The following is a 24697-nucleotide window of genomic DNA, read 5'->3' as shown; positions in this document are numbered from 1 at the left end:
CCCTCCTGGACTAGTTCTAAGAAACCCACCGCATAGAGCACTTTGCAGAGTCTTTTAAAATTAGAAATAGAACTGAAGGCATCCCTCCTTGAAAAGATATTTTTAAATTAAGTAATGAGACATTCTAACAGAATTTTAAAGTAACATTGTATCTCGATTTTCCATATCACTTCTTTATATTTTTCTGTGTTATTTCAATTCCCTACCATAAGCATCCAGTTTCCTGTTAGAGAAATATGTACACATGTCTTTTATAAAGTTGAACGTGGGGCGCCTGGGTGGCTCAGGTCATGATCTCACGGTTTGTGAGTCCGAGCCCCGCATCGGGCTCTGTGCTGACAGCCCGACGGGGCTCGGAGCCTGGAGCCTGCTTCGGATTCTGTGTCTCCCTCTCTGCCCCTCCCCTGCTTGCACTCTCTCTCTCTCTCTTTCTCTCTCTCTCTCTTTCTCTCTCTCAAAAATAAATAAACATCGGGGCGCCTGGGTGGCTCAGTCGGTTAAGCGTCCGACTTCAGCTCAGGTCATGATCTCACCGTTCATGAGCTCGAGCCCTGAGTTGGACTCAGTGCTGACAGCTCCGAGCCTGGAGCCTGCTTGGGATTCTGTGTCTCCCCCTCTCTCTGCCCCTCTCCCCCCAAAAATGAAAACAATGAAAAGAATTCTAAGTTGAATGCAAAGATCAAAATATTTCTTATATGTTAAGAGGACATTCGGCAATACCAATTGCCCAGGTCCGAATCGGACGGGAGGTGGGTGTGGACGGAGGCTGAGCCACAGGACTCCCGGACAGCACTGCCAAGGGCTCGGAATACACAGTGTGGTTCCTGACGGTGACAATTAGAGCTGAAATAATGTTTTAAAAGGGCATGTAGGTTCCAAAACCTGCAGAAGGTTTTTAAAAAGAAACGTAAGTCCATATATTAAAATAAGTAAAACAGCAGGAAACCCTTTTAAAAAGGAGAAAGTTAAGATGACAGGCCACATCAGTCATGTCAGCTGTAACAATGCACACGAAACCAGGGACGTTCCTGCCACAGCCAAGTCCTGGTCATGGGCTGCCTGCCCCCACTGCCCTGCCCCGTGGGGCACGCAGCCCTGCAGAGCCCCCTGAGGGGAGGGGCCATCCCGGTGAAGGAACAAAGGAGAACTAAAGCCAGCTCCCACCTCAGCCCCTGGTCAAGGTCAGAATAACAAGCAAGGATGAACTGGGTGAAAGAAAGTTGGCTTCTGCACTGTCCTTGCTGGCACGGGGTCCCCACCCTTCCAAGCCCTTGGTGGGAGGCCAGGCACAAGGCCCGGGGGGGGGGGGGGGGGCCTGTCTCACCTGCCGCCCTGGGCTGGGTGGCCTTGCCTCAGGCGCTGTGAGGTGCTGGGTGGAGGGTGACCTAGAGACCCCCCAGCAGGCCGGAGCCCTGCCCCAGCCAAGTCACCGGTGCTGCTGTGCTGAACGCACTTCCCTGATTTTCTGAGACGCCCCTCTTCTTGTGCCCAAAACACCTCTCCTCTGCCTGTCAACTCCTTTCGTCAAAGGTTTTGCAAACCTTTATTAGTGGTCTGAGGATTTTCCTCCCGCTGTTTACAAAGTCCCCCTCCCCTCCCCTCCCCTCAGGGACCATCAGATGCTCCCACCCCCTGGGGAGGGGCCCCAGGGCCTGTGGAGCCGGGCGCCAGGCCGGCCTTGGCTTTCTGGAGAGGACAAACAGAGACAGAAGCGAGATGAAAACGCCAATTAGTGAGCCCAAACAGAGCCAAGCGCCGGGACAGATGGCAGGGCCGCGGCTCGAGGCTGGTTGTAATCTCCACGTATCTTCCCCTCCATTCAGCCACTCTGCCACTCACATGGCTGCCCCTTCACCAGTGCTGACAATGAGGCAGGACGCTGTGGCCATGGCCCGGGGGTCGCCGCCCTTGACCCCTCGTCTGCTGAAGGGGACGAGGACCAGGGATGGGAGGCCTCCCCAGGCCCCCTCTCCTCCTGGCCTTGAGTCTCAGGGACCTCCCACGATGCTCCCAGCCTGGGAAGGGCGGGTCCCGCGGGGGGGGCGGAGGCTGACTCCAGCCTGGGTCTGGGCAACTTGTTCTCTCTCACGGCCATGGACCAGGTACAAAGCCTGGAGTGGTAGTCCACGTTTCTGGAACCTTCCTTCTGAAGGGAAGCTAAGTGCAGGATGGTCCCGTGGCCCTGAGACCAGCAGCTCTGCTAAGGCTTCCCCAGGCCCACCCCTCCTCCTATACCCTCCCCCCACCCCTCCCCCTTTCCCCCACCTCTCCCGGGGTTTCCCTGGGCCTGTGGTCCTTGCTCTTAAACCACTGGGGGCCAAACTGTGGAGGCAGAGGCCTGGGGCCAGCACGGCTTGGGGTGCATGCGGTGGGCAGCACCCTGCCCTCGAGAAGCCCACCACCCAGCCCAGGAAACAAGGCTCAGCACGGGGTCCGTCATTTCTGCCTGGACGAGGCCACCGTGTCCTGAGGAAATCTTAGGAGCTGCCAGCGGGGCCAGAAGGCACAGGTGTGAGCACTGCCCTGCCTGGAGGCTCTGTCAGAGCCCCTCCCATGGCTGACGGACCGAGTCTCAACCCCCTGAGTCCCAGTCTGCAAGGGACTCGGCACTGAGCATCCAGCACCCACCATACGGCACCCTCAGCACCCAGATCCAGCACTCGGCACCGAGCACCCAGCACCCACCATACGGCACCCTCAGCACCCAGACCCAGCACTCAGTACTCTCAGCACCGAGCACACAACACCTAGCACCCTCAGAACTCGGCACATAGCACTTAGCACCTGACACAGTACATGGCACCCAGCACTCAGAACCTGGCACCCCAAGCCCTCTGCTGGGCCCCAAGTGGCCACCTGACCTCAGCCCACCTCCTTAGTCTGGAGGCCACAGTTCACAGTCAGGCCCATGGGACCAAAGGGGACCTAAAGAGTAGAACAGGGACTCTCCCTCAACCCTGTCAGGCTGTCCCTAAGAAAAGGAAGCCAGAGGTCCTGACTGATTTCTGCAAGGGTGGGAAGAACCATGTCCCCCCCACCGCCCCGTCCAGGGGGTGAGAAAAGTGAGAGCAACCCCAGAAAAGAGAGATTTGTACGACGCCTAAGCACACACAGGCCAGGAGCAAGGAGTGTGCGGACCCCAGCCAGTGGCCCCACCACCCCCTAGATGGTGCAGGGGTGCTCTGGGCAGCCGCTAGCCAAGAGCAGGAGTCTCAGGATGGCCCCGTCCCCCACCCCCGCCCCGCCTGATCCATTACGACCCGGGCTTGGGTGTACCACGCCAGAGTCTCTGAAATCGGGTGGCGTTAGGGTCTGCCTGGACTTGATGCTCCTTCTGCTGGTTTGACGCCCCAGCATTAAATGTGCAGTGTTCCGGAGCCAGCCGAGCAGTCCCTGGTGTTAGTGCAAGATCACCGTGAGCCCTGTCACACGGGAGCTATTAAAACAAATGCTTTAATCCCAACCAGAATTTCTCGCCAACCAGCAGGCAAAAAATAAATGACTTTACCAGTTGAAGTGCATTTATATCCATTTTATTCCCACACCGGGGCAAAAGCTTTATAACTGAGCTGTAGCTCAGTCAACCAGGACCATATTCTCCTGAGGGAAAGACTGTCCTTCATTGTTTTAGGGAGAAAAGGCCGTTTCTCTGATGTGCCTTCCAGCCTCTGACACATGTGGGGTAAGTGGTGTCTCTCCCGAGTGCAGGGAGGTAAGCTGGTGCTTGATTCAACAGGGCAGCTGGGGGGCCCGTTGTGAATGATGCTGCCGTTTTATCTTTGAGCCCTTGCTGGCTGCTTGCGGAGACCCCGGCTCTCAGGCGGGAGCCAGGGAAGGAGGAGGCGCCCCCGCCCTTGGAGGGCCGATGCTCTGGGGGCCTTACATCTGAAAATCAAGACTTCCCAAGGGGATGTGGGCCAGGTACCGTGAGCTGCCTGCCCAGCACCGTCCGCCTTGTTCGGAGGGGATGCGCCCGGCTCGGCCTCACCTTCGCAGACCCTTCTTGCCCGTGCCGCACAGATGGAAACCCTCTGCCAGATCCCATAAACACACCTGCCAAGCAGAACCCGGGCTTGCTCCCTGGGCCCCCCCGCTGCTTCCTGCCCCGTCGTCGCCGTGACCCGGGAGCACCGGCAGCCACTTGGCGCCCTGAGAAGCAGGCTAAGCATGAAAGCCCAGGGCAGCTCACCGCTGACAGCGGCCCAGGGGGAGCCAAAGCCGGGCCCAGATGGCACCACAGAGCAGCTGAGCCACCGCCTGTCACCTCTCTGGGTGAGGGAAACAAAGTCGTCGCCAGCCCCTCCTGCTTCTCTACTGTGAGTCAAAAGCGTCTTCCCCACGAGGTAGCACTTCCCTCCCGGCCTGCCCCTCCCCTGCAGCCCCGCTGGGCCTGTGGCTCCGCCACCCTCCCGGAGGCCCTGGCCTCCCCCCGTAGCCTTCCAGCAGCGCAGTCCCAGGCCCAGGAGAGGCCCCGATAGACAGGGTTAACTCCAAACCAGACAGACCGGTGGGCGAGCCGATGGGACAAGCCCTACCCTCAGGACCTGGGTTTGGGACAGGAGGGGGATGCCTGGCCTCTCCCTCAGTGTAGGGCCCCGTGGGGGTGCTGGGGGTCCGGACAGGACCACCTGGGACCTCAGGGCTGTCTCTGCGGCTCTGACCCGAGGTCCTAGGAGGCCAGGTGAAGGAGAGTCTGGGAAAGAGCTATTTCTGACCTGCAAAGACCTCAGGCCCCCTGACGCCGTGTCCCCGAAGCAGCTGCAGGCACACACAGGCCTCAGCTGGGAGTCACGGAGCTAGCAGTGGAAGATGGGAGCTCGGGCCGGTTGACAGAAGCAGGGGCCAAACAAGGGAGGAGACCCCCCAACGCGCCCCTGGAGGCGGGGGACGGCACCAGCACTGAGGGAGGGGCTCCCAGCTCCCAGAGGGAGACTCACCCCACCGCAGCCCCACCCCGTCTTGTGCCATCGATGAGGCAGGTGGGCGCTGCCCTGTTTTCTCTAGCGTCTGACCCTGGGAGCCTCGACGGATCCGGGGACTGATCCCCACGAGACCCCCAAGAGGGTGCCCCAACAGGGAGCAAAGAGCCCACCACCCACGGGGTGCGGAGGCCCTCGAGGTTCTCCCTGGAGTATGTGTCTGTGAGAGGCTGTTCTGTCCACGGAGGGCTGGGTGACCGAGGTTCCTCCTCCTCCCATACGCACGCAGTCTTGCCGGACGGAGAGACATGCGCTTGGACATGTGTTCATTCCCTCGCCCTCACCCTCCTCAATACACCAGACCACAAGCCCTCCGCCCTCCTACTCACCAAGACTGGACAGCCTCTCAGCCAAGCCCAGGCCGGGCTCTCCCCCCACAGGATGGCCCCAGGCCCCAGGCCCCTGCAGCCGTGGGCCACTGGAGAGCTCAGGGCAGAGCTGTGCTTGGTGAGAAGACCCCGCCCCTTGGGGCTCGGTCGCTGTTGTCCTGTAACATTCTCCTTCCAATCTCCTGCTGTCTTCCACACCTGTTCTAACCCCTACAGCCCCTGGGCCTTTGCACGTGCTGTGTCCCCATCTCATCTGCACATCCTTAAATCGCACCTCAGATGTCCTCTCCTCCGTGAAGCCCTCCCCTGTCCCCGCACCATCCCCAAGGACCTGAGCACGCTCTGGACACAAAATATGCCACACTAAGGCAGATCAACAGGATAGCCAGCGTTGAAAACCAGTTGTCAGGGCCAAAATAGTCATGCTGTACCTGATTTAGCCTGATGAGGGTCTACAACCAACCACACTACACTGACAGCTGCCCACGCTCTCATCCACCGTGTAAATGTAGCTGCGGGGCCATTTGCCACTTCCTGGCCTCGGGAGAACACCGTTTTTGCAAATGATGCCCTTGAGGGTCCTGAGCCCCAGGTCCCAGTACGTGTGGCCCAAGCACCTGGCCCCAGTTCCAGGCCACTTTGCCACCATCTCCAGTCCACCACTTGAGATGCTGCCCCAGACTTTGCATTAAATCTGGGGGGTGTCTTGATGGATCTTGGGGCAGCCCAAGAACATAAAAGCCTCCAGGATATTTTCTTAGTGAGAACAAATTTGCCAACAGCTGGACGCTTTCTTCACCAATTTGGCCCCAAGGGACTTCTCCTCAGCCAGCCCTGCAGGCCCATGGCGCCTACAGCCCTCTGCCTCAGCGTGGACCCCAGCAGAACAGTGTCCAGGGGGACCACGTCTGAGTTTGAAGTAACATAAAGCGCCCACTCGTCACCCCACAAAGAACTCGGGCCCTAAGAGCAGATGCCCCACGGGCCCCACCCTCTCAGGCTGCATCTCAAGAGAGAGACAGCCACCATGCAAAACCCTCCCGTGTCCATCCAGGGGCCCAGGGACTGGAGTGTCTGGGCAGATCCTGCCATCTCAGGGGAAGGAGCCCTGGGAGCCATTGTCCCCTCCTCCGGGGTCCATACCTGTCTACCTGCCCGCAGAGAAGGAGCTGGGCACCAGGCGTCTGTGAGGTCATTGGTCAGTGCTGATGGCTTTGCTGGGACGCGACAGGACAGGACACTTGTGCTCACCCACGGTGGTTCTAAGGACAGCCCCACTCCCACCCGCCGGGCCCCCTCCCCCTCACCGCCCAGGGCAGCCCCTAGCAACTCCTAGCCACCTTCCTCCCCCTTCTCTTCCTTCCTGTGGCAGGTGGTCTGTGCCCAGGGGTCTGTGCCCTGCTCCTAGGTGGCCCCGTGGGCCCCAGGCAGTCAGTGGAGGAGAACGCCCCCAGCAAGGGTCACAGAGCAACTGTAGTAGCAGAACCAGAAGCCCACTGGCTGGGTTCGGCGTCAACAGGGGCTGGGCCGCAGGGACCGGGCAGCATCAGACGTCAACAGGGGCTTACAGGAAAGGCCGGGGTCACCTGGGCTTTCACCACCGTCCAAATGGTATCCGAGGTCCTTTGGGACCAGCAGCCCCTGAACTCTGGACTGTCACTCAGTTCATCAGACCCTGAGCCCCAGCGTGGACAAGGCCCTACAGAAACAGCCGTGCACTTGCTGTCAACTCCCTGCTGCTCTGTCTGTCTGACACTAGATTCCGGAGTCCTGTGGTTGTCATTCCTCCCAGGCAGTCACCTCGAAGCCTCTGTCCCCGGCAAAGACTCCATGAGATGCCTGGTCAGGAAGACGTAGCAGCCCAGGGAGGTGCAGACAGCCTCAGGTGACCACAACTTAACTGGGCTTCGTGGAGTCCTCCAGCCAGTGCGGCTGAGTGTGGCCTGCCACCACAGGGCTCCCTCCAGACCCTCATCTCCTTCCTCCCCTGCTAGGGCTCTCTCTGCATGTGCAGGTGATGTGGCCTCTGCGCTTCTAGCCCTGACTCGATTCCTTAGTTGGCTTCTGACACGTCTCTGTCCCTGTGTCTCTCTCCACCACGCACCCTGCACTCCCGTCTCTTGTCCCGGTTCCCTGGGCTCCTCAGTGTTCATCTCAGTGTGCCCTGTCTTTTCCCCTTGGCTGTTCTGTTCCAATTCTCCATCCCCCCAAGAGGCTGCTGTGCCTGAACTCCAGCCTGTGCCCCTCTGTCTCTCTCTTGCCTTCATCTCCCTCCAGCCTGCTCCATTTCTGGGGTCTGCCTCTTTCTGAATGGTTTCCTGGGTGTATCCCACTGAGTCTGTCTCTCTTGGAACACTTCTGGCGTCTGTCTCTGTCCTTCTGTCTGAATGTGCTCGTCCCGAGAGACCAAAATGATGCCTGCCCGGGGGAGAGAAAGCGCAGAAACAGAACACAAGGTCTCGCCCTGAACATCAGGCGGCGCTCAACCTCAGTACCGCAGGGAAGGTGAACACCGGAGCCAGCACTGGGCTGGGACACCCTGTCCGTGGCCACCAAGAGGGTGCCCCGAGGCACCTCCGCTGCCTCCCTCCCCGCCACCACCCCCCCCCCGCCCCCGGCCACTGCCAAGCACCCGCTTGGCCCTGAGAAGCCTGCCCCGTTGCCGCTGCAGGAAAAACTCTGGGCTGACATGGAACAAAGGGAATCCAGGCTGGCAATTACACAGCTAATTTCAGCCATGTAGACAGCCAGATCAGATATTCCAGTGTTCTTACAAACCCACCTCAGGGCCTGAATTAGCCACCTAATTAATTATCTGTAGCAGTCTGGGACTGGCTGGGTGGAACATGGATTGCTCCTGGTGCCAGGGTGCTGGCTTGTCCCTGAATCATGTCCCGGTGACGTAATCATTATAATTAGACTCAACCTGCAGCCTCTCCTTGACCACAAAATCTTAAAAAATGTGGCCCCGGGCCAGGCCCGAATGTCTATTTACTTAACTTGTGGTGAGCAGAAAGGCAGCCCACCCATGGGCCCCTGTCCTGGGCTTCATGGCACTGTGCCGTCCTGCACCTCAGTGCTGCCACAATAGCCCCACTGGCTCCCCTCCTCCAAAAACACGGTCCTGATTCCTCCCACCACTGCAGATGCGTCACCTGACTCAACGCCAGGCTGTGAATGGCACCGGGTCAGGGTGTGGCCCACAGAGGCCACCAAAGGAAGACATCCGGAAATGGCACAGGCAGGTGCTGGGCACAGGCTCCCATCCCAGAGAGCTCTGGGGAGCTGGTGCTGCACCAGGACAGCTGGGGCCTACTGGCTGGGCCCCTCAGGCCCCGCTGAACCAGACTGCTCTACCAGGAAGCACCTGTGCCAGTGTGGACGTCACCGCCCTGCCCACCTCCTAGGCCAGGGTGTCTGGCCACAAAGATGGTCTTTTGAACCCAGTAGTGACAGGATTCCCTTCAGATAAGAGTCAGCAGTGTTAGAAGGGTAGTCCCCTCCCCCAACACACACACACACACACACACACACACACACACACACACACAGCTGCACTGCCTCCGGGGAACAGGGCCAGGGCCCTACCAGCGATCCTGGCCTCTTCTCTTGTCCCTGAGCTCAGCAGCCCAGGCTCCCTGCACATGCTGCTGCCCCCACCCTGGGTGAGACCCACAGGGTGCACATCCAGCTCGGGATCCCCCCCACCTGCTGCAGTCACCCTGCAGCGTCCCATGGCTTTGCCCACCAAGAACAAAGCCCCTGTGGGGGCCACCAGACCCTGACAGTTAGGACTGGCTGTTGGTGCCCGTGAAATCCACACTGGGGTGGGCCTTCCCCCCAAGGCCCAGGGAGGGTGCTGCTGTTTAACCCTTGACCCCATTCTCAGCACTGTCTGGTGGGCTTTGCCCTGACCACAGCACACCAGCGTATTTCCTCCCCCCGCCTTGGTCCCTGACTCTTTCCCAAGGGAGGGAGTGGGCAGGTGTGTTTTGGGGGATGTGCAGTGAAGGAATGTGTGAAGTCTGAGGGTGACCATATGCCCCCGCATGTCTGCATGCCACAGCGGCTTCCAGCCGGCAACCAGCTGGGCGGATGCTGCCCCCACTCCCCTACTTCCTACCTCCCAGGGCTTGTTTCATCACGAACTCCATGACGATGGCTTTGATTCCTCAGCGGCTCCTCCCGAGGATTGGAACTCACATGCAAGTGTGGCCAGGAGTTCTCTGCCTGCAGGAGAGGAAGTGGTCACAGGTCACCCTGATCAGGCCTGGGGAAGAGCTTTTTCCTCATCCCAACCTGACGTCGTGTGAGCATGGGTCTGGGGTCTGACAGAGCATCATTTGACAATCCCCCCACACCTTATGGCGGGACCCCAACACTGACAGGGACACCTGGGGGGGGGTCTCTGGGGAGGAGGGTTCCTACCACATGCCCTGACCAAGGCAGGTAGATCCCAGGACCCCAGCGGGACCTGCAAAGTGGTCTCACCTGGCCCCTGGGTTTCTGAAATTAGTTTTTGGTGGCCATTGCAGGGACGGAGCAGGGCGCTCACGACTTGGGGGAGCACAGCCCAGAGGAGCCAGGCCCGGTGGGGGCAGGGCCCAAGGGGTGTTTGAAGGTGACTGGCTCTTCTGCCTCCTTTCTGGGCCCTGGGCCACACGGGGGTTGGGGTCTGTGGAAGGAACAGGCACCCCAGTGGTTAGGGTGGGTGGGGCCTGAGTGGATGCCCCTTGTGAGAGGCCCCCTTGGCTTCTGACAGAGGAGTCTCAGGAGACCAGGCTCCATCCAGGGGACACTCCAGTGCCCACCACTACAGTGAGGGTGGGAGTGGAAGGGAGAAACTGCAGGGAATCCAACCTTCAGGGAACAAACGCAAATGGGGGATGGGGTGGGGAGCGCAGACCACCCCTCCACCTGCATTAGCGTTGGGGGGGGGGCTCCAGGGTCCAGCTCAGCTGAACTCCGGTGGGGAGGTGCCCCCTGTAAAATCCGCAGCTGCGATCCCCCTCCCTCCCCACCTGCGGGGTCTCTTCCTGGCGGGGAAGCCCAGGCCTCTGGAGACCCAGTGTTTTACGGTGTTTTCCTCTGCACACGGAGACCCGCGTTTGTGCGGCCTGGGGAGGGCTGGCTGGGTGGGAGTGCCCCCGCCTCCCCGCAGAGCGCTGGCGCGCAGGGGCGCCCTTGCCGCAAAGCAGATTCTCTTCCAAACTTCTCCCCTGGTTCCTGAGGGGGATGGGGAGCTCAGGGTCCAGCCACAGGGACACTCGGGATGCTGCTGGAGCCTCTCCCAGGGCTCCCAGTGCCGCCCCGCGCGGGCCGGGGCTCCCGCTGCCGCCGCACCCCTTGGCTTTGCGGGCGGGCGAGTTGCCCGGCTCCGCTGAGCGGCCCTCAGGCGGGAGCGCGCCGGGAAAGAAAGAGCCAGGGCACCAGGGAGGGGAAGGGGCGACTCGGGAGGCCGGGGACTCGGAGAAGGAGCCAGAAAGGGAGGGCGCGCGGCGGGACGGCGGGGCCCGCTTCAGCACCGCGCCGGCGGACAGCGCCCGCCCGGGGCCGGGAGCAGCGGGCGGGGAGCGGGCGGCCTGGGGCGGGCTGCGCGCGGGCGCGTCGGTTACCTTCCCGGGGCCGGGCTGCGGGCGAGCGGGCGGGCGGGCGGTCAGCGGCGGGCCGGCTCCATGTGGCGCCCCGGGAACTGCGGCGGCGGCTGAAGGGCACGGCGAGGAGGGCGCGTCACATGGAGGCGCTCCCCGCCCCCCGCCCGCGTCCGAGCGTGACGACGAGGGCGGGGCCGCAGCGGCTGGGCGGGCGCCCGCGGGGGGCGGGGGCGGGGGCGGGGAGACGCGCCCCCCTCTCCCCCTCGCAAGCCCTGCCCTCGCGCCGCTTTCGGGGGGCATCTCCGAGCCACCGCCTGCGACCCCGGCCCGCACGGCGGCTTAGAGTCCCAGACACTGCCCCCCACCCCCGACCACCATCCGACCTCCTCGGTGTGGACCCGGGCGGGGGTCGCCCTCTTCACAGACAGGGTCGCGCATCCCACGCCCCCGCCCGTGCGGGGTACCTCGTGAGCGCCTGCGGAACCCCCAGTGGCAAAAGCTTTCTTTTCAGGCGGGGGTGGAGAGGCCTTGGGGGTTGGGGTCGCGCGGCTCCCCTCCCCATTCCATACCGCCGGGGCGCGCAGGGGCAGGGGTTCCGTCGCGGGCAGCAACAGCGATCCCGCCCCGGACGAGTGACCCTGAGTGCTGCCCGTGACCCCGACTCCGCCGCTCTTGGGCCCCCTCGTAGCCCCGGGCAGGAAAGGGAGGCCCCAGACTCTGGACACCCACCCTGGCGGAGACAGAATCGCAGAGCGGCCGGGCCCTGTTTTTCAGCGTAACCGCGTCTCCGAGTTTCAATCTAGGGGGACAGAGGCGAGAGACCCCCGCCCCTCGTACGGCCGGCGCGGCGGCGGGGGAGGGGAGGGCGAGGGAGGGAGGGAGGACACGCGGGAAGAGCGCGGCTGGCGCCGGTGGCGCAGGGCGGGCGGCCCCTTGCGGGGCACGGACGCGTGAAGGTCACTGCAGACGACGGCCGCTCCGCCCCGACTGCCCTCGCGGCCCCGCCCCCACCGGCCGCCCCCTCCCCGGGCCTCCGGGACTGCCCCCGCGGCAGAAGCCGCACTGCGGGGAGAGCCGGGTCGCGCGGCAAGGTCGGAGGCTGGGCCTCCAGTCCTGCCGCCCCTCCCGGGGGTCAGGAGACCCCGCCCCGCCGGCCGACCTTGTGGGCGGTGCTGCCGGGAGCGGCCGCGGCTCAGCCCCCGCCAGGGTCCCGAAGAGCGTCCGGGCTGAAAATGGTTCTCGGGCCACCGGCGCAGGGCTGACCTCCTGCTCGGTGGGCGGACAACCCTGGTGGCCACTGCATTAACTTGTCGGTGTCCCTTCCCGCCAGAGTCATCGGGACGTGCCGGGCCCTGGGGTGGAAGGGACGGATCCTGGAGCTGTCTCTGCCCCCACCCCCACTCGGGGGAGACCTGCCCCTCTCTGCTCCTCCGCCCCACCCCCACCCCCACCGGCAGCCGTGAGGCTGAGATGAACTCGGGAAGATGTGCAGACCCACAAAGCTTATATCCTCCCGATCTGTTTGCCGCCTCTGCTCCCAGCTTCCACCCCTCTCTGACCGTCTCCAGCCCATACTGTGCAGGGCAGTGGCCGGGTAGGGCCCCAAGGGGAGGCTATGGAGAAATCCAGCACTACTCCCTGGGAGCTGGGGTCACTGTCTACTCAGCGGCCAGTGACCCCGGAGGAGGCACAGGTCCCAAAACATACTTCTCAGGAAACACCCGGCTGCAGCCTCTCTGGATGCCAGAGCCCTGGGGAGCTGGCCTCAACATTCTCACTTTCTCCTGCTAACAGGTCCTGTCAGCTGGGTTTGGGCCAGGAGGTGAAGGGGGGGGAGGGTGTGCTGCCCAAAGGGTGAGCCTGGGGGCAGGACATGGGACTCAAGCCCAGGCTGCAAGGAGCCCCTTGCGCTAGTGTGCCCTGACTGACCCCCAGGAATGGATTCTAGACCCAGGCCTTCAGCGGCTCTAGGGATGTGTACGCTATGGTCACCTGTAGCCCAGTACGTGAAGGTCTTGAGGGTCTGACTCGAGCCCCAGCTCAGGTCCTGCTCAGCCTGGCCCTTCCCGTGTCCTCAGGACCCGGGTGTAGATGCTGGAGGCAGAGGTCTGGTCCAGGAAAGAGAGGCTCTTCCCTCCACCTCTGCTGCCACCAGATGGGCCTGAAGGGTGAATCACAGCCGATCTGTGTCAACCCCATGCAGGATCCCATAGGTGACCTCAGCCAAATCCAGAGCAGGCCCCACAACCAATGACCCTGGGTAACCTCAAGAGCCCCCTACAGGGAGACACTGCATTGACTCAGGGCAGCCAGGTTGGGCAGAGGGCTGCCTTTGTGGCACCAGAGCCTTGCCAGAGCCTGGCACCATCAGGACGGTGGAGGGTCTTCAACTGGATAGGGACTCCACAGCCCCACCGACTCCATGATCTGGGCCTGGCTGAGCTCCACACACAGCCCTGAGCCAGGGGTCCAAGGATGCTGCCTGACCCTCCAAGCCTCTCTCCGTCTTTCTCTTGCCCTCCCTGTCCCTCTCTGTGGGTCTCCATCTCTGTCTCTCTGCTTGTTACCCTCCTACACTCACCACCATGCTGTGACCCCCTCAGTCCTGACAGTTGCCCAGGCCCTAAGCTGGGGATCGGTGGCCCAGCCAGGACTCAGACTCTCCCAGGGGAAACAGGCAAGGTTGGTGACGGTTCCGGATCAGAGTGCCTGGTGTCCCATCCTGGCAGGGGGAGGCTGGCCCACTCTGGAGCCCGAGAAGGACGGCAGGGTGAGCAGTGCTCTGGGCAGGTAGTGAGGCCATGAGGTGAACCAGCTGGAAACCGCCCACCTGCCAGTTCTGCTCCCATGGTGAGGGGGCAATGCTGCCCTTGGTGGGATGTGTGGCCCTGTGAGTTCCCAGAAGAGGACCTGGGTACCGGTGAATAGCTCCCAGTTCCCAGAACTGCAGCCGGCCACAGAGAGGCAAGAGCTTGGCAGGAAACTTCCACACAGCTGAGAAAGATCCAGGAGGGAGTTCAGAAGGCACCTGGATGTGGCCGCTGTCCAGGATGGGGCCAGGGCACAGAGGAGGTGAATGAATGGCGGTGGTACTGGTAGTGGGGGTGCATTCCAGGGAGTCAGAATGAGGGGAGAGGCGTCTCAGCGAGAGGTTGGCATTCGGGACATGTGTGTTTGGCTGTGGCACCCTGGCCAGCTGGCAGAACAGGTGTATGGCCCCTAGCTCAGCTCTCTGTGTGCCCTCCAGAAACTGGCCCCTTGAGGCCAGGAAGCCCTGATCCAAAGCAGGGTTGTGCCAAAGACCATATGATGCTGGGTTTGAGACTCCCTGCCATGCAGAGTCCTCTTTGTGGCCCCACAGAGTCACTCCAGATGGCAGACAGAGGAGACAGCCACCCTGCTCTGGCCCTCCCAGGAAACCCCTACTGGGTGCCCCTTCACTCCCTCCAGGGAGGCCTGGCACCTGTCGATCCCATCTGTCCCACGGAGGGCCTCTGGCACCCCAGGGCAGCGCCCTGCTCCAGCCCCGACAGGGCCAAATGCCTTCAGGATTTCTTGGAGTTGTTCTCCAGTTTCGGGGTGGGGTCTGGCAGGAGCTGCAGGCCCCTGGGGGGGCGGTAGGGAGGGTCTTTGGGCACACCGACTTTCACACACTGAATGATTCAGCCCCCAGTGCTGGTGCCTTCCGCATTGCCGTTTTCCTGCTGGATTTCATGACCACTTGAAAGGTAACAGCATGGGAGAGCAGAAACGAAGTGAGAAGGAAACTCTCGGCTGTCTTCCATCAGAGCTGGGGCAGGACCATGGCTGTGAGCGCAGGGGACACTTATGTGCCTCCCCGACGCCACGACCCCTTCCCTTGCGACCGTGGGCAAGAAGAGTCCAGCCCCAGGGCCCAGCCTGCTGTGGGCTCACCTGTGGAGGCTCCAGGGAGTGAACCTGAGGTACGGCCCAGCCTGGGGTGCCCGCTTCTTCCTCAGACCAGTGTTCCGTCCTGCGTGCTGGTCACTCTTGCCTGGTCAGGGTCGTGTGATGAAATGCATTTTCTTCCCGACCATCTGTCTCCACAGAGGCCCTGCCCCCACCCCCACCCCCACAGAGGCTGCTCCTCAAGTTCCAGAGACAAGGGGGACCCCTGCCAGGAACACTGGGGACCCACTTTTCTGAGGAGTTGGCCCAGGGTCTGGGCTCGGAGCACCGTGATGGCTCCTGCCCCATCTGCCTACACTCTGCCCCGCTTCACACCCCAGCCCCCTGAGGCTGTCCGCCTTCCCCGACAGGGCCCCAACTCCCGCCTGGGGTTGCCTCCCTCCCCAGCTCCATGCCCATGTGGCCTTGACCAGCACCTTCCCTTCCAGGCTCCTGTCATTACTCCAACAGCCCTGGCACAGGGATCCGGCAGATTGGGGGGGGGGGGGGCTTTGAGTCACCTGCAGGGTATCGTGTCAGAGAGGGGAAGGCATGCCTTTCAGAGATGCTCAGAGAAGTGGGCAGTGCAGGGGCGGAGGGAAAGCAAGGAGAGGTCAGCAGCGGCTGTGAGGCACCCCCCACCCCGCTCCTTGCCTTGAACAGCCCCTCTGTGCTCCAATGTAAAATTACGCGGGCTTGGAGATGGGGTTTCAGCCTCTCACTGGCTGCTGTGGCACAGCGGCTGCACGGAGGTGCTGGGACAGCCCCGAGGGGGTGCAGGCAGGCGTGAGGGATGGGAGGCATGGGGGAAGATGAGGCAGGGGTGAGTTTGCTCTCAGGGAGGCTGTGCTTCAGAAGCACAGCCTCCCTGAGAGCTCTGTCCTCTGGACACCCAGGCCTCCAGCAGGGCCCCTGTGGGCTGGGCCCAGGCACTCTTGGGTGGCCCTGGGTTAAGCATGTCTGTGCCTGTCACACCGGGGTCTCTTCCACAGTCATGAGCAAGATGGACCCTGAAACAAAAGGAATGTCCAGGCTGGGCGAATGCCCTGGGGCATCTCCAAGTCTTGGGGGACATCTGGCCACATCCACTGCAGTGTCGTGTAACATCCACGCGAGTGCCCACCCGGCGTTCGGAGCCCGACTTTCTCTCTGACGCATGGTCACTCCCCAGAGCCTGTCATGTGACCCTGAGCTGCAGACCAGACATCCTTGCTCTGGGAATGTCCCCCCACCCCCCCGGGTGCTCCTGCCCACCCCCTCCCCACCTCAGTCACTCTGTTCCACCCCAGTGGCCTCCTCCACCTTCCAAGAAGCCACTGCACTTGCCTTGGGGACCAAGCTCACTGGGTCCCCCCTTTTTTTAATAGTTATTTTTGACAGAGAGAGTTGGGGAGGAGCAGAGAGAGAGAGGGAAAGAGAGAATCCCAAGCAGACTCCACGCTGTCAGTGCAGAGCTGGACTGTGTCACGAATTGTGACATCATGACCTGAGCCGAAGTCAAGAGTTGGGTACTTAGCTGACTGAGCCACCGAGGCGCCCCCCCCAGCGGGTCCCTTTAACAGAACCTTCTGCTGCACTGCATTCCCAGCCCTGCCCTGAGGCCAGATTCAGCACCTGGACACAGGACACCAGGCTGTGCAGGCATAGGAGTGAGCCACAACGTGGGGGTGCTGAGAGGGCCCGGGGGTGTTCCCAGGGCCCCCTGGAGTCTTGGTGGGGCAGCTCGAGAGGCCTGGATTCCTTCAGACAGTGACCCTGATCCAGCCAGGACTCAGCCAACAACATTGCTGACCCTTGGAGGCAGGCTTCAGGGTGGAGATTCAGGTGCCAGAGGGAAGCTTTGTGTCACTGGCGGGGCTGCCCAGGGACTGAGGGACCCAGATGCTGTGGTCACCACCCAGGAGTGGGTCTCCCTCTTCCCAGTGACACCCAGAGTAAGGTGAGGCCTGTGTGGGTACTGCTGGGATGCTTCGTGCTGAGGACACATTTACTGGCTCACTTGGGGAGAGGTACAGGTCTTACCTGGATCCTCCTTGCCTCCTGGGCCTTGACCTTCTGGCTGTGCTTTGGTCCAGGAAGTGGGAAGGTCAGGTGGCTAATTCAGTCCCCGCAGGGCCCCTGTGGGCCCCGCTCTAGGGTGTGGCCCAAGGCCCTGGGGGGTGGGGTGCAGGGGCAGCTCCTTCTTAGCCAGGGTTGGAGGCCTGCCCCAGGGCACCCAGAGGTCTCTGCAGCCAGGCCTGTGCACAGCGAGTGCACCCGCTGAAGACGGGGGTTCGGCATTCCGGAACTTCGCGTTGGTGGCTGGCAACCAGCCTGAGTTGGGAGCACATCCACCACAGCGAGCGCCAAAACCAGGCTTTCTTTCCTTTGTTGTTTTTCTCCCCTGTCAGCTCACCGCTGCTTCCAAGGGCTCCCGCTTGGGCTGGGAGTGAACACAGAGGCTCTTGCAGAGGACAGCCTGGGTCATATCCACGGCCTGCAGGAACCTTGGACCCGCCAGCGAGGGGATGAGGACGAGGACCGCCCCTCGACGGCAGAGGCCAAGCCACCCTCTGCCCCTCCGTCCAGCCATGGGACCAGCCCCAGGCAGGCCAGCCCTGCCTGTGCACCCACACGCTAGCTGAAGTTGTTTCCGGCCTCGGTTCTGGGCGTCACGACAGGTGCTGAGAGGAAGGAGGCAAGGCTGCGTGCTCACCCATCTTCAGCTCCAGGAGGGAGCCAATGCCCAGGAGACAGCAGATGGCAGCAAGTGCTGTGCGGAGACCAGCACACAGACAAGTGACAGAGACCCAAGGGTTTCGTTAGCGGATGTGTAAGCCAGGCCTCCGGGGGTATGTGGGCTTCGGAATGAATTGACCCAGTGTCATCCTGACAAGTGCTGGGAAAGCTGGGTGGGGGGCTGCATTCCCAGCAGAATGGAAATACTCCCGAGTCCAGCGTGGGGGAGGGCCGGGCGCACCAGTGCACCTGTCGGGCAGCATGACGCACACAGTGGCCACGTTACTAGTGGGTGAGTGTGGGGCGGGCCCGTGTGCTGAGGTCAGGAGATTTGGGGAGGACTCAGGCTGGGGGCCTGTAGGAGCCTCACCTGGGGGAGGCTATGACCTGGTGGGGAGCCAGAGTTTGGACAGGGTGGGGCACACTGGGCAGCTAAGGGGCCACTGGACGAGAGTCCTGTTAATGGGGGCCACCTGCCCTGGCCCCAGGCCCTGACCTACGCTCGCGTCTGCTGGTCACTTGGGGTTGGGGCAGGGCCTGTGTAGGCTCATCTTCCTGGATGGTAGGAGGAGTAGATGGTTCCAGATCCTCAGCCAGGCCCAGGGCGGTGGTTCTGAGGGCCCCCCCCCCCCCCCCCCCCGCCAGCAGCAGGGACGGCACCAAGGTTTCCAGGCCATCCCATCACCTAGGGCAAGGCACTGTCCACCTGGACCAGGTGCCACCTGGACCAGGGCAGACCCCTTGGTTGGCTTTTCCACGGGGTCCCAGTGGATACAGCCCCTCCCCCCCCCCCCCCCCCCCACCCGCGTGTGGCCTGCCCGCTGCTCTGGGAAGGCACCAGCCCCTGGGCAGCTGAGGGTGATGGTTTACTTGATTCAGGTTCCTCTCTGGAGGCAGAGCCTGCTCCCCTTGGTTCAGGATGCCTTCAGATTTTATTGCCATTTTCTTTCCTGCATACAATGCTGCAATTATGATGTGATTTCTGGAACTGCTTCCCTCCCCAGGTCTGAAATCATGGCTTTGCCAGTCTCCTCCTCCTTCTGGAGAGGGGGTGTCCGGGTCCCTAGGTGTCCCGCCTATGGGCAGACCTAAGTGTGCACAATCCTGACCTGCCCAGGGCCCATCTGCTTAGAAGCCCTAGGTTTAGGGCCAGGGCTGTGAGGCTGTGTGTGGGGGTCTCCCTCTCTGGGCCCCACCACGCTCACCTGGAGCACAGGGAGGGAGTCACAGCTTCCAGATGCTCACCGGGCACCTGATGGGTGGTGTGGGGCCACGGGGACGTGTGCTGGTGTGCCCAGCCCTCCCCCACGCTGGACTCGGGAGTATTTCCATTCTGCTGAGAATGCAGCCCCCCACCCAGCACTTGTCAGGATGACACTGGATCAATTCAGCCTGAAGCCCACATACCCCCTGAGTTCTGGCTTAGACATCCGCTAACGAAACCCTCGGGTCTCTGTCGGCCGGAGCAGGTCAAACGGTGGACATGTCTGTGTCCCCAAACAGCTCCTTCCTCGTGTCTTTGCCCCCGTCTCCCTTCTCCCCACCCTGGCAGACCCTAGGCCTTCTCCAGCTGCTGGGAAGGGGTGAGCGGTGCCCAAGAGGCACGTGTGATCTGCCTGCTTGCACGGAGAGGCCTGGCCAGCACTGGCCAGGAGGCGGGTGTGGGTGGGGACATGTGTGGCCTCACCTAGCTGCCAGTGTTGGTGAGCTTGTTGTGGAAGGGGCTAACCCCCACCCCATCTCCTTGGTGCGGCCAGGTGCCTGCTGGCTTGGGGACTGTCAGTTGGGAGTTTGCTCTTCAGGGAACAGCCGACAGAGACTTCACACAGACATCCGTTTGGATTTCCGGCCTGAGACCAAAGTGGCCAAATGTGTGAGCGGTGGCAGGGGCCGCTGGGCTGCACCTGGCTCAGCCTCCAGCCGATGACAACCTCGTACAGCAGAGCCACTGCCCTTCAGGACAGGCGTCTACTTTGCACTGACTGTCGGCCCCTGGCCGGCACTGGCCCCGAACCCCCTGCAGGGGAGCCCGGAGTGGAGGCGTGTGGCTCACACAGGGTATGGTGGGCAGGGAGCCCGTAGTGCAGTCGGGGCAGAGGACTGAATGGAGGGCCAGACTCTGACACTGATCTCTGCCCTTGTGGGCAGCTGATGGGCAGCCATCCACTTGGCCCCCTGCCCTGACCCTGTGCCCTCAACACCCTAGAGGCCCCTTGCCAGCCCTCACCAATTCCCCAGGGCAGGTGGCACAGGGGCCGTGGCTGGACCAGTGTCCACTAGGGTCAGCCCCACCTGGACGTGGGTGTGGATGCCGTGCCCTGGCTATGGGCCAGGCAGAACCAGGGCTACGGTGCAGCTCAGGGCTGGGGGACAACAGAGCCAAGCGACCCTGCTTGTGGAGCCTGGGAAGCAGACAGAGGCCCCAGGGAGGCAGCCCAGCTGAAGCCGAAGGTGTGGACGGGTCACCCAGAGGGAAAGAGGCCAAGAGAGGCTGGTGGGGCCGCCAGAAGTGCTGTGCTGGCCATGGCTGGACACCCCCTCCCCACCAGCCTGGGGCCCAGGACAGCTTGCCCAGAGCTGGGTGGCAGGGTGGGGGGGAAGGAGGGGCTTCTGAAGAAAGTCCTTGGGACCATGGCAGGCAGGGGCAGTCCCTCTGTTTCCGAGGCTGGTGTCTGGGCCAAGCCTGAGCAGGAGGAGGGTCCGCGTGTGGACCAGCTCTCTGCTCCAATGGTGCCTCCGAAGGTCTGCATGTGTGAAGGGCACAGCAGAGCCTGGGGACTCAGCACCAGAGCCCTCCTGCCGTCCAAGGAGCAGTGGCACCAGCACGGGCATGACACAGCACGGGCCTTCCTGTCCTTCCCAGGCCTTTTCCAGCAGTGGACGCTCACCAGCCGGGCTACGCCAGGGGACTGGGTTCACACCACCCTGCAAGGGCATGACCCAGGGCCCTGACAACTTCTGGACCCAGATGCTCTGAGCGCGCCCTCAGGAGCCCCAATCCCCAAGGAAAGGCCTCTGTCCTGCTCTCATGCGGGTGCCCAGCAGAACGTGTTGGGTGGGCGGATGGCACATGAACCCATGTGTGAGCCCACCTGCACCCTGGCAAGGAGCCCGTGTTCAAACCAACAGGGTACACGGGCCACAGAGAGGCTGGCGACTCCTCGGGGGGGTGACTCCAGGGGGCCCAGAACCCTGCTCCCAGGGACACATCCAAAGACTGAAAAACGTGTCCAAACGTGAACGTGTGCCCACATCTGGGGCAACGGCATCACAATAGCCACAGAGCCAAGCAGCCCGACTCCCCTTGATGATGAATAAAGGTGTTTGTCCAAACAACGGTATCATCAGCCCTAAAAAGGAGCCAAGTCCTGATACTCCTACAACGTGGATCAGCCTGACATCCTCCTGACCAGAAGACCCCTTCTCCTGCCCTGAGGGGTGGTGCTGTGCACCCCTGCCCTGGGGGTCACCAGTGAGCTCGGTCCGGACAACTGGACCTGGTTCCTCCCGGAGAGAGCCCAGTCTGTCCACCTCCAAGACCACGTCCGACCTGGAGAGACCCGTGTTGCACCCTGACTCGCGCAATAAACAAAGGAGTTACTTGTGAGAGCTGAGAAGGCCCGATGCGCCAACGACAAGCTGTCAGAGGCTCTCAGCGTTTCCGCACAGCTGGGTCGAGCTGGGCTGTGGCCACACCTCAGGCCACCTCCTGGGGTCCCCATGCCACCTGAGCCAGCCACGCTGAAAGAGGCCTCCCACCGCTTGGGGGGTGGGGGAGTCTTCCTCCCCAAGGGGCCCCATCCAGCAGGGGTGGACAGGGCGGGTGCCAGGCAGCAGGATGGGATCCTGTCCAGGCCTTACTCACCACCCAGGAGATGCTCCTGGCCTGAGTGCGCGGGCCACAGAGCTTGGCTGGACACCACGTGGTAACGGAGCCAACCCCAGACACACGTGTACAAGAGTCCTTGTGTGTGCACGTCTTTGCTCTGCCCGCCTGGTGGCCAAGGTACTCCCCTTCCAGCCTGCCTGCCCCGGAAGCTGCCTTGTGCGGGGAAGACAACTTGACCACTGGTCACAGCTTAGCCAGCCACTGTCACCAAGACCAGCAGCGCGGTCTGGGCGGTGCCTGGGGCTAGGGGGCTGCAGAGCAACCCTGCTGGGGTCCAAGCTGGCAGTAGTGACAGGACAGAAGGGGTTCTCAAGCCCACGGTCCTGGGTGGGGGTGCATCCACAGACCCAGGGACACAGACCTGAGGCTCCGACGGTCACCCTGTGGGCTGCAGGGACAGGGTGGCATCTCAGAAGGTCTTTGAGGGAGACCCTAGAATGAGTGGACTTGGCCTCGTGGCAGCCGGGCCAGGAAGGTGAGGCTGAGCCTTGGGGATCCACAGCAAAGCAGGGACCCCTTGTCACTCGAGGGCCCTATAAGCCCCGTGGGATCTACCCTACGACCCCCACAAGGCTTGGAGGGGGCCTCTGTTTCAGGGGCCCCAGGCAGAGAGGCCAGGGCAGGTGGGAAAGCTGGAGGCGGCACGCGGCTGAGCTAGACGCCCCCCTTGTTAAAGCCCCCAACTCGGCCACATAGCGGTGGGCTCAGTAAGTATTCACTGAACAAATGAGTATTTATTTCCCACAAATAGGCATTTGCCAGGAATCAGGCTGGGGCAGGATTTAAGGCTGTTGGGAGGCAAGAACATAGGCCACGCTGCCGGAGGGTGTTCCCAGCCTTGGAAAGGGCCCCGTGGCCACCTGTACTGCTGGGAACCGCAGAGACACCAACTGCAAAAAAGATACAGCAGGTGCTGGCAGGAAAAAGGACGTGTCACTAGGCACAGAAATGAAACTACTTTCTCAAGACGCTGAACCTGCCACACTGGCCAGGACCCCAGAGACAGGCAATGCCTGGTGTCAGGGAGCAGGCAGGGAGGGGCGAGGCGGCGGGGGCCAGCGTGGGGATGTACTGTGTGGGTCACATACCCAGCAGTCATGTCCCTCCATGACCCCCGAGGACGCTGGTCACTGAGGCCATCATAGGCATGCTGGGTGTGGAGGCATCCTCTGTAGACCCTGGAGAGTGCGATGGGGTCCTGGGTTTGCAGATGCGGGCAGCCTGGGAACCCTGTGGCACCGGCCAGAATGGCTCCCCCGCCCCACCCCTGGGGCCCACGGAGGTCTGGCTCCCGACTATACTCATCACTGTGGCCCCACAGTCAGCAGACACGCCAGGTCACTGAAGCAGCCCCCACACTGGGCCCACGGCCTGTAGGGTCAGAGCTTTGTGGCCAGGCCATGTGGGAACCTCTGGAATGTCACCCCAAGGCATTAAATTAGGGCCGGTGCCAAAGGCAGAGGGGGCGTCAGCCCAGAGGCTGGGGGGGTGGGGGGCTCTGGATCCAAAGCAACTCTGATGTGAAATCTCTAAAGCTATTTAGGGCGCTCGTTATTTTTTAAGGGAGTTGGAAGCTGAAAATAGCAGCAAACGCATAACAAACGCGGACTCCTTATTCTCCAAACACTGGGACGCTGTCTGCACAGGCCTGCAGCAGTCAATCAGCACTGAGGGCTCCATGCTCCGTGGGAGACGGTCACCTCCACAGACGGACGGCGGCCGAGCCCGGGGGTCAGAAGGCAGGGCGGGTCACAGCTCCTGGTGAGGTCCTGCTGGCTGCAGGGTCAAAGGCCAGAGCCTCCCCCCCTGCACTCTCAGAGCCCTGGCCCTCCCAGCCCCCTGGGCCCCACGCTCCGCCCATGCCCACAGGGGCTCCCAGCCGCAGTGACAACAGTGGTGGCCAGTTTAGGACAACATGGTCACGGGCAGTCGAAGGTGGGCTCTGAGCTTCAGGTCAGAGTGTCCAACTATCTGAGGACATTGGGGCTGGGCTCCCAGCAGCCCCAACGTGGGCCCCTCCAGTGGTGTTTACAGGCTCACACGGAGGCCTTTGTGACCAGGGAGCCAAGTCCACACCAACTCGCATGTCCCATCCAAGAGACGGGTGTGGGACAGGGGCTGCCCCCTCTCCGGTCCACACCCCTCCCATGACAGGTCCTGCAACGGTCCTCAATTCTACCCAGCATCACACTGGACTCCGGAACTCACGTCAGGTAAAGAAGGGGGTGCACACAAACTCTGAGGCCTGCGGTGCTGACCTGGATGGAGGGGCGCCGCGGCAGGAGCAGGATGACCCCGGGGGCCCAGAAAGTCTCTTCTGACCAAAGCTTCGTGCTGATGTGCGCCACCCCCTAAGACCGCACGCCACGGCGACCCAGCCTGTGCAGTCGTGGAAGCCACGTCTCTGCCACGTGACACTGGGCACCTGGCTCTTCTCCAACAAGCTTTTCGTGAAAACAGAGCGATGGTTCTGAATTCCCTAAGCGACGGCATCCAAAGGCCCCATGCCCGTCCCACTGCGAGAAGGGAGCCAGCAGGACACGGCGGATGGGGGTGGGGTCACACGCCAGGGCTGACGCATCCGCGCCACAGCCTTCTGTCTTGGCCCCGTGCCGTGCCCAGGGCGAGGCCCACCGGGCGGGGTTCCCGCACTCCATCTCTGGGGTCAGAGCTGAGACCGGCCAGATGCGGCACAGCTGCAGAGGGGTCACGAGGCGCCAAGACAAGCGTCATCAGAAAATAGTTTAATTATGTACAAGCGGCTGCCGGGCTGGTCACGCACGGGAGGAGTCAGCGTCCACGAGTGGGATTCGGGGCGGGCCAGCTGAGCCGCGCGCTCTCGAGGCAATGGCCACTGGACAAAATGAAACAAATCACAAACCGTGACAACCGTGGGGGGAATGTCATCAACACGTTTCCTTCAGGACCCGAAAACGAAAAGGAGAATCAGAGGCTCTGGAATGCTTTCTCTCCTCGTGCCGCGGAGTGGGGAGCGGCGTCTGCTACGCACCCTCTGGGGGTGGTGCCCACAACGGTGCGGGTGCGGCCACGTGAGCCCACGCCACGACGGCCACAGACAGGACCCTTCAGGTGGAGCTCAGCAGTTTCTGGCTCCATGAGCCACACGCGGAGCCTCAACCGCCGTGGGCTTAGAAGAGGGGCCGGGAGCCCTGGCTCTCGAACTCGGCCCAAGCGTCACTCAGCTCCATGAAGATCATCCTGGCGAGCTGCTCGTATGGCTGGCCTGCGGCCTGAGGGACCGGACCAGGGGGTGAGGGG

At 62.3% G+C, this 24697-nt stretch overlaps 2 protein-coding genes across 8 annotated transcripts in view; both read right to left on the bottom strand.

The window, feature by feature from the left end:
- CPLX1 (complexin 1) overlaps window positions 1-11031 on the bottom strand; it is a 32900-nt gene extending 21869 nt beyond the window's left edge. The window contains exons 1-3 of one of the 3 annotated variants that reach the window (XM_058723269.1): window positions 10924-11018; window positions 9800-9983; window positions 9432-9538 (exon numbers count right to left, since the gene is read on the bottom strand). In XM_058723269.1, coding sequence (XP_058579252.1) covers window positions 9432-9462 — 31 coding nt within the window. In that variant the 5' untranslated portion in view covers window positions 9463-9538; window positions 9800-9983; window positions 10924-11018. Of the gene's footprint in view, window positions 1-9431; window positions 9539-9799; window positions 9984-10329; window positions 10353-10923 lie in introns of those variants that run through there. The other 2 variants (XM_058723268.1, XM_058723271.1) reach the window with 2 other exon arrangements.
- A 13116-nt stretch (window positions 11032-24147) lies between these two features.
- The window catches only part of GAK (cyclin G associated kinase), a 53694-nt gene continuing 53144 nt past the window's right edge, over window positions 24148-24697 (bottom strand). For all 5 annotated transcript variants that reach the window (XM_058723262.1, XM_058723260.1, XM_058723264.1 and 2 more), the window contains one exon: window positions 24148-24669. In XM_058723262.1, the coding sequence (XP_058579245.1) occupies window positions 24568-24669 (102 nt within the window). In that variant the 3' untranslated portion in view covers window positions 24148-24567. The remainder of the gene's footprint in view (window positions 24670-24697) is intronic.

Source organism: Neofelis nebulosa, chromosome 3 (assembly GCF_028018385.1).
Source record: "Neofelis nebulosa isolate mNeoNeb1 chromosome 3, mNeoNeb1.pri, whole genome shotgun sequence".
NCBI classification, from domain to species: Eukaryota; Metazoa; Chordata; class Mammalia; order Carnivora; family Felidae; genus Neofelis; species Neofelis nebulosa.
This window is presented reverse-complemented; position numbering and strand designations above follow the sequence as displayed.